This window comes from Peromyscus eremicus, chromosome 3 (genome assembly GCF_949786415.1).
Source record: "Peromyscus eremicus chromosome 3, PerEre_H2_v1, whole genome shotgun sequence".
Classification (NCBI taxonomy): domain Eukaryota; kingdom Metazoa; phylum Chordata; class Mammalia; order Rodentia; family Cricetidae; genus Peromyscus; species Peromyscus eremicus.
Window position 1 is genome coordinate 51,222,550 of NC_081418.1, and position 18,478 is coordinate 51,241,027.

Here is an 18,478-nt window from a genome sequence, read left to right on the forward strand (position 1 = left end):
GTGGTGCACATCTTTAATCCCAGCACTTGAGAGGCAGAGCCAGGCAGATCTCTGAGTTTGAGGCCAGCCTGGTCTACAAAGCAAGTTCCAGGACAGCCTGTGCTACACAGATAAACCCTGTCTTGAAAAACAATAACAAAAGGAAAAAAATAAAGAAAGAAAAGTAACTGAGTAAGTCAGTAAGCAGCATTTCTTTGTGGTTTCTGCTCCAGGCCCCTGCCTTGAATTACTGCTTCAGTTATCCTGTAAGCCAAATAAACCCTTTCCTCCCCAAATAGCTTTTGGTTTGTGTTTATCACAGTAATAGAAAGCCAACCAGAATGCTCTCCAAGGCTCATAAAGATTTTTCTCATTGCTTCTCCTAGTACTTTTTGGCTTGATTTTTTTTCCCTCTAAGAAATATTTGATGCATTTGAAGTTTATTTTGGTTTGAGTTACATAGTGTGCAATCAGTTTTATTTATTCCCAGAGGGCTGCCCAGTTTTCTGAATACATTAATTGAAGAATCCATCTTTTTTCCCCATTAAGAATGCTACTGTTAGTATAAACCCCCACATGGTGTGGGCTGACGTGGATTATATGAACTCTATATTCCCATTAACTATGTTGCTTACTTCCTGGGCAGGAGGGAGGGTCAGAGTTCTGCTGGAGAGAGGAGAGATAGAGGGATCCAGATGAGCAGGGTGGTGAGTGGAGGACTGTTCTCTTGGAAAGGGGACCTAGATGCTGTTGCTTGGTGCAGAAGAGAGATAGATAGACATACACACAGAGTCAGAGAGACACACAGAAAGAGAGACAGACACAGAGACACAGGGAGACAGAAAGAGAGACAGGGAGAGAGACAGACATAGACAGAGAACAGAGGAAGACAAAGAGATATCTCATAGGGCAAAAGGAAACCAAAAATATTCACATATTCTATCTTTTGAGCAGTAAAATATAAGCAGTTAGAAAATTCTCCAGTGCTAACCACCCAAACCTTCTTCCATTTCATCACCCAATTCCTGCCATGGTCTTTTTTCCCTTAAATGTGTCCTCTACCTTCCAACCTGCTCTGTTCCTGCTTCCAGCCTCTGCATGGAACCATTTCTGCTCTTGGCTCTGCTTCCTAGAGCCTGAGTCCCTAGAGGAAGCTTCCTTGCCAGGCTATATGGCACCAGTTCTGTTTATCCCAGTGGCTGGAGTGGCTCCCTGCGGTCTTGCAAAAGGAGATTAGACAGCTGTCTACCTTACTGCCCTGTTTCTGTGTGCTGGCTGCTGATCCCAGTGAAGCCTGGAGGAAGCTAAGGAGCCCTAGGAGCTGGGGGAATGATGCTCCTAGGGAAGTGTTGAGCTGCCTTTTGATGATCAGTTAGTTAGTCACCTAACCATGATAAACTGGTCCTCTCCACTCACCTAGCCTAGATGTCTGGGGTATATTTCATTAGGTTAAGGGTTTGGGGATCCATTAGCAATTGGGGGTTTGGGAACCCCAGTTCAACCACCAAATATTATTATTATAATAGGTCAAAGCTGAGTCCTACATCTTACTTTTCTGGGTTTGCCAAGCATCAAACTATATTTGATGTTGTGTTTTGCCTTTATGTCTGGGAGCAGCTCAGGCAGAGGTCAGGAGGTAGGTTCAAGATCACTGGTGTAATTTATATTTAAGGGACTGGAAATTGGGGGCAGTGAGTTTGGTCCTTAGGCCAAGACTAGATTGTAGGATGCAACCAGGATTAGGAAATCAGGAAAGGGGGTGGGACTGGGGGCGAGGAAGGATGCCAGAGACATGGCTGAGAAGAAACTGAGCATCTGCACACCAGGCAAGAAGACAGACTGACAGGAGAGGCTGTGTTGTGGGTTATTTATCTCTAGTTAAACCAGTCCAGGTAGGTACTTGATGCATGGCATATCTTAGAGGACATTCTTGCGTTTGAAAACCTATGTCCTCTGTGGGGTTGTGGGGTAATGGTGGTAGCACTCACTGTGAAATGCCTGCCACATGCCAGGCACCATGTGCTTTACCGGTACTAATTCATTACACTTTCACAGCATATCTCAAGGAGTAGGTGATACTTATGTCCCACTCCCTCCAAGTGAAACACTTAGGCAAAGAGGATTTCATTAATTTGACCCAAATCACACACTCAGAAAGTCTCAAGGCCAGAGTCTAAGCCCAGGCAAGCTGGTCTGTGTATCAGGCTCTTGTCTGTGTACCACGGCTACTGCCATCATAGAAAATGAGTGAATTAATCACTATCCCTATTGTTACTTCTGTTTCTTAATACAACTGGGCAACCAGGATAAATGACCACTTTAGGACTTTTAATCTAGCCACTTAAACATGAAAATAGTTAATTTTGTGAGTAGTGACGTAAAGAAAAACATCATTTATCTATTCAGTCTTTTCCTATTCTTATCGTGGCATTTAGCTTCTATTCAGTTTTAGACCAAGGCATATAGTGGGCAAGGGAAATAATCACCTGGGTTTGTTCTCTCATGTGCAGCCCAGCTCCTCCCAATTCTATCCCAAATACACAAGATGCCCCTGCATACATAGGCCCTCCCTCACTGAATTAGTTAGTAGAAAGGTAAATCAGTATCTCATAACTCAACTCCCTTTTTAAACAAAAGTGGAAAACTCAGTTATCTGGACTCCCCCACACTCCCATAGTGGAAAGCAAGTATTCATTAGGCCATTTGGAAACACCCAATTTCCATTTGACTTCCCCTGGCCTTCTTATGGAGGTGTACAGCACCAGAAGGAGGCCGATCCCTGGTGGACAAAGCTGGTCCAAGCCTTTCTCATCAGATCTTGACCTCACACCCAGAGGTGGCAGCTGGAGGGAACAGTGGAACTGTCCCTCTCCTGGCATCTGTGGTTCTGGTGACTCATGAACAATCATTTCACTTTTGTCTGAAGAAGCCAGGATGACAAATCCCTAACTCTGTTTATCTTCTCATATCTCTCCCCTTTAGGATGACCACTTCATGTGGAATTCTTAATGTAAAGGAAATGGATGCTTCCCTCTGGCCCAGGAGCTGGGGATTCTTATCAAAAGTGACATGGAAAAAGTATCAGACTGGCCTCCCCCCTCTTACAGGTCCATCTTTCTTACTGCCGCCTGCCTCCATCACTGTCTCTCCATCTCCCGATCTGTCTCCACTTCCTAGCCCCTAGAGAGAAAGCATGAGCTCATTGTTTTCCATGAAAAACCAGATCTGGTCTCCTTCTCGCCTCGTTTGTCTGTCAGAGCCCTGAGATGGATGATCCTTCCACCACCCGAAAGTGTTCATGGGGGAGCTGCAGACTCTGTGCTGGGTGTCTGTGTGCTGCTGGGGAGGGCACCATGGTTAGGGCAGTGGCAGCTTGCAGTTCTGAACTTTCTGGAAGGTTATTAGGGGTGTGATGGGAATGCAGAAACAGATTATTTACTACACCCCAAGTGGCAATTTAAAGCTATACCTCACCTTCTCATTCTTTCCCATGAAGTGTGTTTCAGGCTAGAAAATACATGAACCAAATAGAGAACAGGAGGCCAGAAGCTAGAAGGGTTGATGGGGCAATCACAGTGGCAGCTCATTCTTCATTTCTTTTTGTGAAGAAGTGACTATAAATGACATTAAAAAATGTCTCATTTAAAACCCACAAAAGGACTCAGAAGATGGGAAGAAAGACACCCAGTGTCGAGGAATGAAGAAATAGTATTAAAAAGGTCACACTTTGCACTAAGAATGAGGCGACCTTTAGCACAGAAGGTTGCAGAATGTTAGATGCTGTGATCTTTACTCAAGGCAGAGTGTCTTTAGAAAGCGATGAAAAGACCGTGCTGAGCAATGGAGGGAGATGCTGGAGGAATCAAAACCACAGACTGTGGTGTCATCTGCTGCCACGAGAGAGGTAGAATTGGTCACCTTCCTTTTTGTGTACTAGTTGGAATGTTGGTGACTAGATGAAGTGGAGGAACAGTAGAGGTCATGTAATTCAGTGTAGCCATCCCTATTTAAGGAGTAGATAGGATGGTTCAAAGGGAGCAATGGAGTCCAAGGTGCTAGGACCCATGCTCAGTTTTAAGACTAACAGATCCCAGGAGCACAGATCAGAAGCCATGGGGGAAGGAGCTCTGGAAAGTCATCCAAAGGGGTTATTAAGCATATGGTGGAGGAGCAGCTCAGCCAGGAGCCAAGATGCTGAGATGGCAAACGAGATGTTCCATGTTGCCTTTGTCTCCTTTGGGGGTCTAGCTCTTACATATGTTGATCAGGGTGAGAGTTTTATAAGGCAAGGTCTCTCATGATGGTGGCCAAGGTGAGGAAATAAGCTGGGCCTAGGTAAGTCAAGAGGCAGACTCACAGAAGGCTGAACAATCACATGCAGAGAGCTTTCTATAATGGATTGCTTTCTGCTCACATAGGGATTCTGTGTATGCTTGGGCAGAGTTCCCTTCAATCCCACTGTGTGGGGAGATTTTAGCAATGACTTGGATGAGAATGGGGATGGCCTGCTGATAGAGCATGTGGGAGTAATTGCTAATTTGTAGAATGACAAGATCATGATCCAAAAATTCCTCTAGGGGCTGGAACAAATAGAAGATTCTACACTGAGCTAATAAACAGAAAAAAAAAGAACCACCACCAAAAAACCCAAAGACTTTTGCATGAGCATAGGTGGGATTTGAGTCAGTTTAGCTCATTGTAGAAAACTGTCTGGCATATACCTTGGGATGATCAGCTCTGAGTAAGACTATTCCCAAGGCCAAGAAGAAACTAAACCAAACCCTTTCCTCACCCAGTTGTTTTTGGTCATGGTCTTTATCACAAAAATAGAGAGCAACCAGGACACCCTCCAAGGCTCAACAACGACCTTCTCATTGCTTCTTCTTGTGCATTTTGGCTAGATCTTTGGTTTTTCTCAAAGAAATATTTGATCAACTTTGCAGTGAGAGTACCTAGAATGGGGAGCCCATGGCTTACACAAACCTGACTGTATGTGGGCATGACTGCCAGTGATCTATGACACTGGGGGAGGTTCTCACCTAGGCTGGGATTTCACAGTGACCAGTGTGGTGATGGGTTTTGCATGTGTTTGGGAGAACTTTGGGCTCTTCAGGTGGAATGAATGGAGATTCAGAGGTGGGGTAGGGCATGAGAGTTGTTTTTAAATATTTATAGGCTGTTGTAAGAGCAGGATGCATGTCTCCAGAGGCATAACTAATAAATGATGAGAGCTTTTATTGAATGCTCACTGTGGAGCAGATTTTACATTGGCTATCTCATTTATTCCTCATCAATCTTACGAGCAGAGCACCATTAATATCAGCATTCTGCAGATGAAAAAAACGGAAGCTCTGAGAGGTTGACCAGTTGTCCCAAAGGTTCCTGCTGTCCTGCAAGTGGAGACTGGAATGTGGCTGAGGTTCTAGCATGGAGTTGATGCTTTCAACATCTTGTCTTCTGTACCCATGTTATGGCTTCAGTGCTAGCCTCTCTGCAGCCTGTGAGGGGAGCTATGGAAGCAAACATTTCATCTTTCTCTAGTAGAGCCGTGGAGTCTGTATATGCTGCCAATCTACACAAATGGAAATGTTTTGCTTTATATAAAAAGCACCATGGAACCTTGGAAGGTCCCCACTCCCCTTCAGAAGATCTTGATTTCCCCCAATTTTTTTCATGTGTGAGTGCTGTGTGGTGCTCAAAAATGTTCCTGGTAGGTCTGAATCCCAGCTTTGCTACCCGAGAGTTGTGTGTTGAGCAGGGTCTCTCTCTCTAAGGTTTTGATTCTTCATCTATGAAATGGGTGGAATGACAGTGCCTGACTTTTGTACTTTATACAGTACCAAACACAGAAAGCATTTAGTAAGCAACTGTTGATAGAAAATAAGTGTAAATATGCCAAACACCATCAATAAAAAAGTGGCTGCTCACTGTGGATGGAGGATATACACTCCTCTATCTTAAAGCTTTTACTAGAGCTAGAAACACGTGATTCTTATACAAATAGCTGTTCAATATTGCTTCCTCATAGTCAGGAGTAGACCAGGCTAAGGGAAGGTGTATGCATGGCCTGGAATTTGGCAGCAGGAGGAATGGGACGTGATGGTTTTGGAAAATGAAATTCCACATGTGCAATCAGAAGGGATCCTGAACACTACTTATAACCAACACTAATGTAACAGGATGGAAAAGAATTAAATATTTAGGATTCAGTCTATACAGTGCATACAAAACAACATTAAAAGGCCATACTGACACCATAAGTTTAAAACTAAAGCATATAAAAATGGAATACTTTGATAAGCATCAAAAGTAAAGATGCAGCAAACACTTTTCCTGGATAAGAAGAGAACAGTCAGGCTGGGTTGGCAGCAGCTGGAAGCCATGCAAATCTTTCATCTCAGAACATCTGGGTGGAGCAGAAGGTGCTGAAGAGAAGACATGGGAGAGGTGGCAGGAATGTTTCCTGTGATGAGTTTCTATGGAGAGTTGCTTCTTAAGTAGAGTTCTTGCCAACATTGCTAGCTGGTTGTCAAAGGTGGGTCCTGCCTACTTCCTCCATCAGCTTCTTTGGGGCTGGGCTGATGGAGGTGTGGGATCTACCGGCTCAGCCTGTCTTCCTGATTCCTCGGAGTTACCCAGATTTGCTTTCTGCACTTTGATCATTTCCACTCTCAAACCTCTAACCTCCTGACCATGCTGCCTTTTGGGCTTCTAAAGGATCCAACAGACTACTCATGTATCTAAGAAATGGCTTTCCTAATCTGCCAGAGAAAATCCCACTACTTCCTCGCCCTAGTAAAATGTAATGTAATTTTTTCCTTTGAGAAAATACTCTTTAAAGAAGAGCTGAAGGCTGAATCTTAAGTTCTGATTGGTTTCTCCTTCTCTTACTCATTCTTCTGCCACTGCTTCTCCTTCTTCTTCCTCCTCCTCCTCTCCTCCTCCTCCTCCTCCTCTCCTCTTCCCCCTCTTCTTCTTCTCCTCTTCCTTCTGCTGCTTCTTCTCTTTCTGCTTCTCCTCATCCATCTCCTTTTTTTGTTGGTGTTGGCTTTTCATATTTTCCATATGCTCTTTCTACTTTCTATTTATTCTGTCTTTATTAAGTGCAGGGTGCTAGCCAGGCCCTGAGCTAAGAAACTGACTAAGAACTGTCAGCCCAGTATGAGAGATGAGAGAGTGTGCTTCATGGGGTTGTCATGTCCAGTGACAAGTCTGGCCTCTGGGAAGCCCAGATGTCCTGAGCTCCATGGGAACATGGAAGACAGGCTGCTACCCTTCCCTCCTCTGTCCATTCCCCACTTTCTTCCTTTATCAGTTGATGTAACGAGTCCCTTCCACTTGTAAAATGGTGACTGCCTTGACAACCCTTGTTTGTAGGCAACCTTCTACCAAGCAGGAGTAAGTAGAGCTGTGGTGTCTGGAGACTTGGAATGGGGGCCACCCTTTATATCCTGGCAACCTCCTGGATGCTAGAGGGGTCTTGGGGCTGGAACTTCATCTATTTAAGTACCCACTTTGTTCTTCAGGAAAACAGAGAATGTATAGTCATGTTCCCCTCATGGAGTTGCTGTGATGATGTGGGATGTCAACATGGGATAACAGTAGAGTAACTAACCTATGCTAGGTATGGAATGCATCCTTTTTTTTGTTACTAACAAAGAAGAACTTTGGGGGCTGGGGATGTAGCTCAGTTAGTAAATAGCTTTCTTTGCATTGGGTTTGATCCCCAGAATCCATGTAAAATCTGCCAAGGGCATTGGTGTGCACTTGTAATCATGATGTTGGGGAGGTGGAGACAGGAGAATCCATGAGCCTTGGTGACCAGTGGTATAGCTGGATTGGTGAGCTCCAGGTTCAGACCTAGAGAGACCCTGTCTCAAAAAATAAGATGGAAAGTGATTAAGGCAGACACCCAACATTGACCTCTGGTCCCTACATGCACACATGTGCACCTACACAATGCTTCCCATATGTTACCCTTTATTGGAGGACCCCTTTGATGAACACACAGACTCACTCTCTTCATAGCTGATGTGCCACTCTTTCATCCCTCCCTTTCTGTCCCTGGTTTTCATGTGTTCATTGCCTCTCAGAGCTCTTGCTCTGCCAGCTTCCTAGGTCATAGTGTGACAGTTGATAACATAGATCTCTAAATGCTGTTCTGTGTCTTGGTAGTACCATATCTGACTAGTCTGACCTTGTCTCCTTTTATCAGTCTTAGGGCCACCACTGATAATACTTTCTTATTTATTGAGTTCTTGCTATGTGCAGGGGTGACACTCAGGACTGATATGAGTTTTGACATTCATGCCTTAGGTCTTACAGGAAGGATTGATGGTAGAGAGTGAATAGCACTGCCTTTTTCCATTCCCAGTTCCCAGTACTCCCTTTGCCATTGAAGACTTAGAGGTAGACTTAGGGAGAGTGTGGAGGTTAATGCTAACTGGAAGGAGAGGGGTGTGTCTGGAAGAGTCTAGAGCAAGGGATGTGCTTGTGGAAGAGAGGGAAGAGGAAGAGGTGTGAGCTTCCTCTGCTCCTCCCAGTTAGCCTTAACCTTCAGCCTTCACTCCTCCCCAGCTGTTTAAGTCCCCCAGGCTGAACTGCTCCCCCCTCACATCCTGTTGAGTTCTGACACCTGGAGGTGCTGTCAGGAGCCTGCAGGCGGGAGCAGTGGGGGGATGGGTGCTTGTTTTCTTTCGCCTCAGCCTGGCTAGGACTCTTTCTCCACATGGTCACCTTCTACAGGTTCTGGTTGCAGTGACCTCCTCTGCCTCTCAAGGCCTAGGTTCTGCTAGCTCTTGCGTTACCAGTCATGGACCTCTTCTATCCCCCTCCTCTGGTCTCTGAACTGATCTTTGAGTACAGTACAGTGCGTGTTGTTTCTTGCAGACATGACGTTGTCAGTAGATCTCTAGAGCTTATTTATTCATTTTTACAAAGCTGAACACCTTTTGAGCAATGTTTCATCCCCCTCTCCATTTGTGTGAGTTTGACTATTTCAGATCCTTCATGTGAGTTGGATCATGCAGTGTTTGGTTCTTCCGTGTAGCCATACATACTGACATCTCTTTTTAAATACTGAATAGCAATTTTTTTTTTTAAAGTGAATATACCAAAGTTTTTTCATCATTCATCCATCCATGGGCCTTCAGGTCAATTCCTTCTTTGGCTGTTGTGAATGATGTTGTAGCAATTACAGGAGAACAGATGTCTCTTTGAGATACAGACTTTGATTCTTTTGGATATTGATTAGTTGGTTCTGTGGTAGCTCCATTTTAAAGTTTAAAGACCCTCCATACTGCGTTCCATAGTGATTGTGCCAATTTATGGTCCTAGTATGCAAGGGTTTCAGTTTCCATTCCTCTCTGAGGCAGGATCTCACTACATAGCCCTGGCTGATTGGGGACTCACAGAGATCCCCCTGCCTCTACCTCCTGAGTACTAGAATTAAATGCATGGTCCACCACACCTAGACGACTCTCTCTCTTCCCTAACACTTACTTTTATTTTTTGGTAGTAGCTATTTTAACAGGTGTAAGGTGATATTTTATTGTGGTTTTGATGTGCATTTCTCCCAATGATTAGTGATATTAGTCTTTTTCTTGCACCTGTTGATTATTTAAATGACTTCTTGATAAAATGTCACTCAAGTCTTTGCCTATTTTAGAATAAGGTTTCTGTTTTGGTGTATGTGTATTTGAGTTACATTGTCCATTAAAACATTCTCTTCAGTTTTCTGTTGGAGTATTTTGTGTCTTGTTGGGACTCTGGCCTATAGGTAGGAAGACCATGAGAGAGGTCACAGGGGTGGGGTTGGGGGAAAGGGGGCTGCACTTTGGGCCTCACTGGCCAAGCCTCCCTCAGTTGCGACTTTCTAAGGGCCTTGGAGTCTCTGGGATGGAACTCAAGTGGTGGTGAAGGCATCTTTGCCATCTTTTCTGATGAGGCTCTCAGCCACCATCTTGCCTTGCAGATAGCCCCTCTGCAACACTCACCTCAGGGAAACCTGTCTGTAGCCAGAAGCTCATGCTCCGGGCACACGTATCGGGTACCCAGATGGCGCCTGTATTTATGAAAGCCCAGCACACTGACAGGACCTGCAGACACATGGATAAATATTTTGCCTTTCTTTTTAGGCAATATTTGAATCTTTCCGATTTAATTGCTGTCAAAGGCAAGAAGCTTACAATCCCCGAGGCAAAGCAAACAGCGAGGGTTCCTGGGGGGCTTTTCCTGCTGTTCCAGCCTGGCTCTTTGGCTACTACCTGCATGGCCTGGACCTTGATTTTTTGCTCTTGCTGAGTGTCATGAGGCCTTTCCTCTCATTGGCTAAGTGAGCTGCAGGGGAGAGGTCATGGGGGCAACAACTCATTTCAGCTCTCCTGCAACCTATAGCGATTTGTTGGGTTTGTGTTGAGGCTAAGAGAATCTGACCTCAGCTAAGAAATGAGGCGCTTTTCTCAGACATGAGTGACAGGAACCAGTCTGCTCATCTCGAATGGCATCTGGTTTTGTGCTCCCAAGGCTGGGTCCAGAGAACATTTTGTTTGATTTTTAAATTATTGCATGTAGGGCTGCAGTTAGATCACACAGCATTTTTTGTTGTTGTGCAAATTAGATCAGGGGAGCTCCCCAGCCTTGCCCCATCAGAGTGCAGGTTTCACAAACAGAGCAGCAGCTGGCTTTAAGCACCCAGGTACCCCAGGAGGTTCCCTTACACAGACCACAACCTACCCCACTGTAACCGCTCAACCCATTGCTGGGAATTCTCATTTTAACCTTCTGCTCTTTATATCTGCTTCTGGTCTTTCTTTTCTACATCCTCACCTCAGCAAAAAGAGAGCCCCATTGACCTACATTTGCCAAGTATATCGAGGCATGGCTCTGTGATCAGTGTGGTTAGCTTCTGCCTCACGGTGATCGACAAGCCTCTCCTTGAGTGCTGCATAGTCTCTCAGAGTTCTGCAACAATCATGTCCTTTTAACCATCACACTTTTAATTTGCCCCAATTATTTTAATTGCATGTAATAAATTCAGCTGGACTCTCTGTACATTGTGACCTTCCAAAGGGTTCCTTGTGGTAGTCATGCCTGTCTCCAAAGTGCATGGTATTGGGGTGTGCCCTGTGCTAGAGGCAGGAGAAGTAAAGGTGGATGGATAAGACAGCGTCCCTGCCCTTGAAAAACACAAATGGAAGAGTGAGGCATGGAAAGAGACAAGTCACAACCAATGGTGTCTTCCCATCCTGAGAAGGTGGAGAGGAGGAGATGCGAGTCCCAGCACCTAGCAGCAGTGCTCCCCTGATGGTAGGGAAGGCTTTGCCTGGAACATCATCACGTAAGTGTCCAGGACCAGTCAGTGTCATCAGACCCCCCTGATGGAGTGCATGATCACATTTTCTTTGTATGATGTGTGTGTGGGGGTAGCTGAGTGGAGGGAGATTCCGGTAGACAACCTGGAGTTCTTACCCTGGCCAAGTCACTTAATTGTCTTATCCCACCACTTCCTTACCATTTGTGAAATAGGGAGACAATGATAACAGTAAAACCCACTCGATGAGGTCATACAGTGGATTAAATGAAATATTATCTCTATCAGAGTTGTTGGGATGGGTACAGGAAAAGGCTCTAGGTGTGTTTGAAATGCTGGTTCCTCCAGCTTTCAGGGAGCCTGGATAGGGTGTCTCAGTTGTTCCTCCCAGGGTGTTCTGTACACATCTCCAGGTGTGCTGTGACATATACAAGGTTGGAAACCACATAACTGTGCTGTTAGCTGAGCTAGGTTATTTTCTTTTATTTTTGTCATATATCATCTAACAATGGGGACACGTTCTGAAAAATCTGTCCATAAGAGGTTTTGTTCACTTTGTGAATTTTATAGAGTGTGTTTACATGAACTAAGATTGCCATGACATAGGACATCAGCAGATGCTGTTATCTTAAGGGACCCCTTTCCTGTCTGTGGCCTGGCTTTGCTTGAAGTGATGTTGCATATGATTTTATTAGGACAACTGCCATGGAGAAAATGGGTATAGAGAAGAAAGGTAAGATCCCAGGGACATTCCTGAAGTAAGGTAGATAGAATTCGAAGGCCATTAAAGAAGGGTCTCCCAGGGCGGAGGTGGCTTCAGGGATGATGTTATAGATAGAGGGGAGATGATGCTTTTAATAGACAGTATGTAACTTGAGTGCAGGCATGTGGGGTGGATTTGAGTTGAGGCAGTGGGAATTGTCTGGTAGGTATGTTTTCTAGACCAGTCAAGAGAGGAGGGCAGGACAAAGTATAAGGAGGTGTGTTGGGGAGGTGGTGAGGAAAACCAGGGCATGTGAAAAGCCACAGGGGCTTTGTAGGTTGATCCAGAGGTAGAGGGCCTGAAAACAGAAGATACAGGGAAAGAGTGTATAGCAGTCTCCAGAACTTTGTCTCCAGATAGAGGCTGTCCTGTTAGAGGGATGTCCGGCAATAACTGGCAACTGGGCAGTTGTCCAAATATGATTTACAAGAAGGCATCAGTTTCACAAGGCTTTCTGTAAATTATTGCACTCCACCAATTGCCAGGTTCCCCGCTGACAGTGGGCCAGGGGGTCAAACAATTCAATCAGGTGCCACCAGTTATAAATTGAAAATCAGTGGGGTGCAAAATGGATTACCATCAAAATCCATTCAGGTGAAAAACCAAATTTCAAAACCCCTAACCTTGAAAAACCACCCCCTTCCTGATCCTTCACAATGCTCCGACACTAAGTTTTTAATATCCCCCAGATAAGCAAACATCAATAGAAACCTCAGGAGGCTGAAAGTGAAGGAGCGAAGCCGTCCTATCCAGCCTCCCTTCGGGAACTTGTAAGTGTTGTGGGTTCTTGAATTAATGCCTTAGAAATTCTGTTAGATTCTAAAAGAGCAGTCCTCACACTTAGACAAGAACCACCTGGAAGGCTTTAGTGTTTTAGCCAGATTCTAGCTTGGAGTTTCTGTGTATCCGGGTTTAGGTGTAAGAAGATCCCTTTCTAACAAGTTCCTATGGGATGCTCATGCTCCTGGGGCTACCTCTAAGGATCTCTGCCCTAACATGTAGGAACAGTTTGGCAACTTGACTATATAGTAAGCTGATTAATAGTGACTTTAAAATTTTTCTTTTCTTTTTTGAGATTATAATTACACCATTTCCCCCTTGCCTTCCCTTCCCTTCCTTCCAACCCTTTCATATATCCTTCTTTACTCTCTTTAAAATTATGACCTCTTGTTTCATTAATTGTTGTTACATGCATGCATGTATATACACATGTATTCCTAAATATAACCTGCTCAGTCTGTATAATGTTATTTGTGTGCATGTTTAGGGCCAACCATTTGGAATTGGATAGCTAATTCATGTGCTCTTCTATGGGTAAGACTATTTCTCCCATGCTCAGCACACCTTAGTTGTCTATAGTTCTCTGTGCAGGTTGAGACTTTGTAGTCTTTTCCCCATCCATTTTGTATATCTGTTGTCCTTGTTCATTCAGCTCATGTTTAGGCATGTTGGTGAAACTATATGGGTGTAGCTTCTGACATTACTAGGAGACATGGTCTCACAGCAAACTCCCTGGTCCTTTGGCTCTGATGATGTTCCTTCCTCCTCTTCACCAATATTCCCTGAACCTTAGATGTGGGGATGTTTTATAGATGTATCTATTTGGACTGGGATCTACGAATCTGCATTTTGATCGATTGTAGTTTTCTATAATGACCTCTGTTTCAAAGAGAAATTTACTTGATCAGGGGCAAGGACTCTGCCCTCTGCCCTTCTACCCACTTACCTGTGGGTAGAAGGACAATATTTGGAATGCAGTTAGGGAGTATGCTGGACCAGGTAGTGAGGCCAGGGTCATAATGTTCTTTTGTTCAAAAAACTGAGAAGAGAACGGTTCAAAGAAAACCAGATTGATTTGAAAGCCTTGTGTTCAGAAATGAAGTTAGAAGGATGGAAAAAAATGGAAGATAGCCTTCCATCCCTATCACATTCTAGAAGACTTGGTGCTGAAAATATACACAGTATTATTAGGGCTGAAGTAAGCTCTCTGGCCTGTGTGGAAACTTAAATTTATTTGATTGCAAATTCTTTTTTTCTTAATTAAATTTTTAAAATTTAAAATTTATTTTACATCCCAACTGCAGCTTCCCCTCTGCCCTCCTCCCATTCCCTCCCCCACCACCCTTTTGCCCCCCCTCCCCAATCTACCCTTCCTCCACCTCTGTTCAGGAAGGGGCAGGCCTCCCACGCGTGTCAACAAAGCATGGCGTATCAAATTGAGGTAGGACTAAGCTCCTCCCTTTGTCTTAAGGCTGGGCAAGGCAACCCAGTATGAGGAGTAGGTTCCAAAGAGCCAGCCAAAGCATTAGGGACAGGCCCTGCTCCCACTGCCAGGAGACTCACTAGTAGACCAAGCCACACAACCATCACACCTATGCAGAGGGCCTAGGCTAGGCCCATGCAGGCAGGCTCCCTAGCCATCGGTCCATAGTCTGTGAGCTCCCATGAGCTAACTAGTTGCTTCTATGAGTTCCCTTGTGATGATCCTAACTCTCCTGGCTTGGACAATCCTTCTTCCCTCTCTTCTATAGGATTCCCCGGGTTTGGCCCAATGCTTGACTGTGGATCTCGGCATCTGTTTCCATCAGTCACTGGATGAAGGCTCTCTGATGACAATTGGGATAGTCACCAATCTGATTAGAGGAGATGGCCAGCTTGGGCCACTTATCCACTATTGCTAGTTTTAGCTGGGGTCATACTTGTAGATTCGTGGGAGGTCCTTGTTGTAGCATGAATCTTAAAAAGTCTTATTAATAAAAACAAACCCGGAGCCAGGTATTGGGGTGAATGCTGGAAGATCAGAGAGACAGAACAGGCCACAGATAACCTCACCTGGCTAACTTCTCAGCTGATCCTGTTTCCTCAAACTGGAAGCCTCTGAGTTCTCATCCAGAATTGATCTCAGCTGAACTGCTGCTCAAAAACCTAAAAGCTTAACCGACCTAGTTCCTGGTCCTCACACCTTATATACCTTTCTGCTTCCTGCCATCACTTCCTGGGATTAAAGGTGTGTGTCATCATGCCTGGCTGTTTCCAGTGTGGCTTTGAACTCAGAGATCCGTCTGGATCTCTGTCTTTGGAATGCTAGGATTAAAGGTGTGTGTGCCACCATTTTATGGCCTCTATATCTAGTGGCTGTTCTGTTCTCTGACCCCAGATAAGTTTATTAGGGTGCACAGTATTTTGGGGGACACAATATCACCTCACCTTGTATTAGGTTTCTATCTAACCCTGAAATACCCGCCCCCACCCCATATCAAGATATATCTTTCATTAATCTCCTCCTCCATCCACCCCTCAACCTGATCCCTCATGTTCCCATCCCCACCTGCCCCAAATCTACCCAGGAGATCTCTATTCCCCCCCCCCCCCAGGGAAATCCATGCATCCCCCTTTGGGCCCTCCTTGTTACCGACCCTCTCTGGGACTGTAGATTGTAGCATGATTATCCTTTATTTTATAAAATAAAATATATAGCTATAGCTACTATCCACTTATGACTGAGTACATACCTTGTTTGTCTTCCTGGGTCTGGGTTACCTCACTCAAGATGATTTTTTTTCTAGTTCCATCAATTTACCTTCAAATTTCTGGATGTCCTTGTTTTTAATAGCTGAATAATACTCCACTGTGTAAATGTACCACATTTTCTTTACCCATTCTTCAGTTGAGGGGCATCTAAGTTGTTTCCAGGTTCTGGCTATTATGAATAATGCTGCTATGAACATAGTTGAGCAAGTGTCCTTGTGGTATGATTGAGCATCCTTTGGGTATATGCCCAAAAGTGGTATAGCTGGGTCTTGAAATAGATTAATTCCCAATTTTCTGAGAAATCATCATATCAGTTTCCAAAGTGGTGGTACAAGTTTGCACTCCCACCAGTAGTGGAGGAGTGTTCCCCTTGCTCTTCATCCTCTCCAGCATAAGCTGTCACATAGCCATTCTGATATAAGTTGGACTCTCAAAGTCATTTTGATTTGCATTTCCCTGATGGCTAAGGATGATGAACATTTCTTTAAGTGTTTCTCAGCCATTCGAGATTCTTCTGTTAAGAATTCTCTGTTTAGGTTTGTACCCCGTTTTTAAATTGGATTATTTGGGTTTTTTGATATCTAGTTTCTTGACTTCTTTATATATTTTGGAGATCAGCCCTCTGTCAGATGTGGGCTTGGTGAAGACCTTTTTCCATTCTGTAGGCTGGTGTTTTGTCTTATTGACAGTGTCCCTTATCTTACAGAAGCTTTTCAGTTTCAGAAGGTCCCATTTATTAATTGTTGCTCTCATTGTCTGTGCTATTGGTGTTCTATTCAGGAAGTTGTCTTCTGTGCCAATACATTCAAGGTTATTTCCCCTTTTTTATTCTATCAGGTTCAGTGTAACTGGATTTATGTTGAGGTCTTTGATCTACATGGACTTAAGTTTTGTGCATGACAATAGATATTATTCTATTTGCATTTTTCTACATTGCCAAAATTCAGTTATGCTGGCACTATTTGTTGAAGATGCTTTTGTTCCCCATTGTATAATTTTGGCATCTTTGTCAAAAATCAGGTGTTCATAGGTGTGTAGATTTATGTCAGGGTCTTCAGTTTGATTCCATTGATATACCTGTCTGTTTTTATGCCAATATGAGGCTTTTTTTAATTACTATAGCTCTGTAGTAGAGCTTGAAATCAGGGATGGTGATACCTCCAGAAGTTCCTTTATTACACAGGATTGTTTTAGCTACCCTGTTTTTTTTTTCCATATGAAGTTGAATATTGTTCTTTCAAGGCCTGTAAAGAGCAAATTCATGTTTTAACTTGAAGGTGGTGTATGCATGTGTGTGCATATGTGTGTGTATGTGTGTGTAGTTGGGTGTTCATGTGCATAGGTAGGCAAGAGGACACCCTCAGTGTTGTTGATATATATTGTTCCTCAGGTATAATCAACCTTTTCAAACTTTGAAAGTTGGTTTTCTTAAGATGAGGCAAATGTGGGCACCACTTTTTTAAAAAGCTTCTAGTAGTCCCAATTTTGATTCTTTCACTCTATGCATGACCCTAGAGATGTATTTTCCTATCTAAGGCAGTGCAATCTGATTGTAGTTTTACTTTCTTGTTCTTTTTGAGTCAAGCTTATTGCCCAGTATAAACTGTAGCTATCATCAGGCTTAACATGAAACATGTCTCTTTCTTCAGGATGGATGTGCGGATCCCTAGGATTCAGAAGAGGTGGTCACTGCCTCATTCACACTTGGTTTTCAATTTCTTTCTTCCAGGAGAAATTGAGAGATGCACGTACATCAAGTACCACTACTCCTCAGCAACCATCCCCAGGAACCTCACATTCAACATCACGAAGACCATTCGTCAGGATGAGTGGCATGCCCTACGTAAGTGCAACTGCATCTCTTTGGCTGTGACTGTGCTGTGGTGTCACTTGGAGGGCTTTGGGGAGGGGGTTGGATAACCTTCTGAGCTCTGTGGATGGTCTCAGAACACTGGATCTACTATCTATAATGACCACATCTGTGGGTCAGAATTGCCTGAGTTGGTTCTGATTGCATTGTAGATTTGTGGAGTTTGTTTTAGATTTAAAAAGACCAAACCAACCAAACAAAACTTAAGCCATTATCGGTTAGACAGTGATCTTAATTCATTCTTCTGGTAGGCATCTGAAATTTCACCTACCCAATGGGATCTGCTTTTGGGACTTAAATCCTGCGCATCTCCAAGTTGCTTGTAATAGTATTGTGGCAACCTGCTAGTCCCCTGTGTTGTTATTTGTAAAGGGTGAGGTATGCTCATGGGTTCAGGCTGTACCTAGGGGATCTGCACCTAGATGTAGGTCATTAAGCAGGAGGGTTGGCTCTGCTTAAAGCTTCTGTGTGCCTTCAAATGATAGCAGCTGGCTTATGTGTGATCACTCAGCAAAGGGCCAAATATCTATGCCCATTGGTTTGGGAATTTCTAGTCTGGGGATCCTTAGAGACTTGCATTATGATGAGAGAGTGACTTAATGAGCAAGCAAAGATGGTTGGCTATTTTTACCCTTCTTCTCCATGGGAATCCACTGCCTGTCTGTGGCAAGAGCGCTCTCACTCACTGCTGGCCCCATTTTTCATGTTGATCTATCCATCCTGTGAGGAAGCATGATGCACGTCTATTGGGTTTGCCAGGTGTTTTTTCTACATAATTTTTTCCACCCAACAGCCAAAGGACTGGGCCAAGTTTATAGTTGCATAAACATGAGCATTTTTTTTTATCTCCCCCCCCACCATAGCTAGACTCCCTCACTTGATGGACTCTGAAGAAGACAGTTCTTTAAGCTAGAGCATTCTTCTTCATTGTTATCTTCTTGCCTGGTTATCTTCGCATTCATGGAGCCCACAGGGCGTAGTACACTTTGGGGCTTGATTTTAAGCATCCACAGCTTGGAGTGGG

The 18,478-nt window shown here is 44.1% G+C and overlaps 1 protein-coding gene across 1 annotated transcript in view; it reads left to right on the top strand.

Annotated features, from left to right (window-relative positions):
- Nucleotides 1-18,478, top strand: part of Tmem178b (transmembrane protein 178B) — a 378,681-nt gene that overhangs the window by 111,455 nt on the left and 248,748 nt on the right. The window contains exon 2 of the mRNA XM_059256565.1: nucleotides 17,314-17,427. Within this exon, the coding sequence (XP_059112548.1) occupies nucleotides 17,314-17,427 (114 nt within the window). The remainder of the gene's footprint in view (nucleotides 1-17,313; nucleotides 17,428-18,478) is intronic.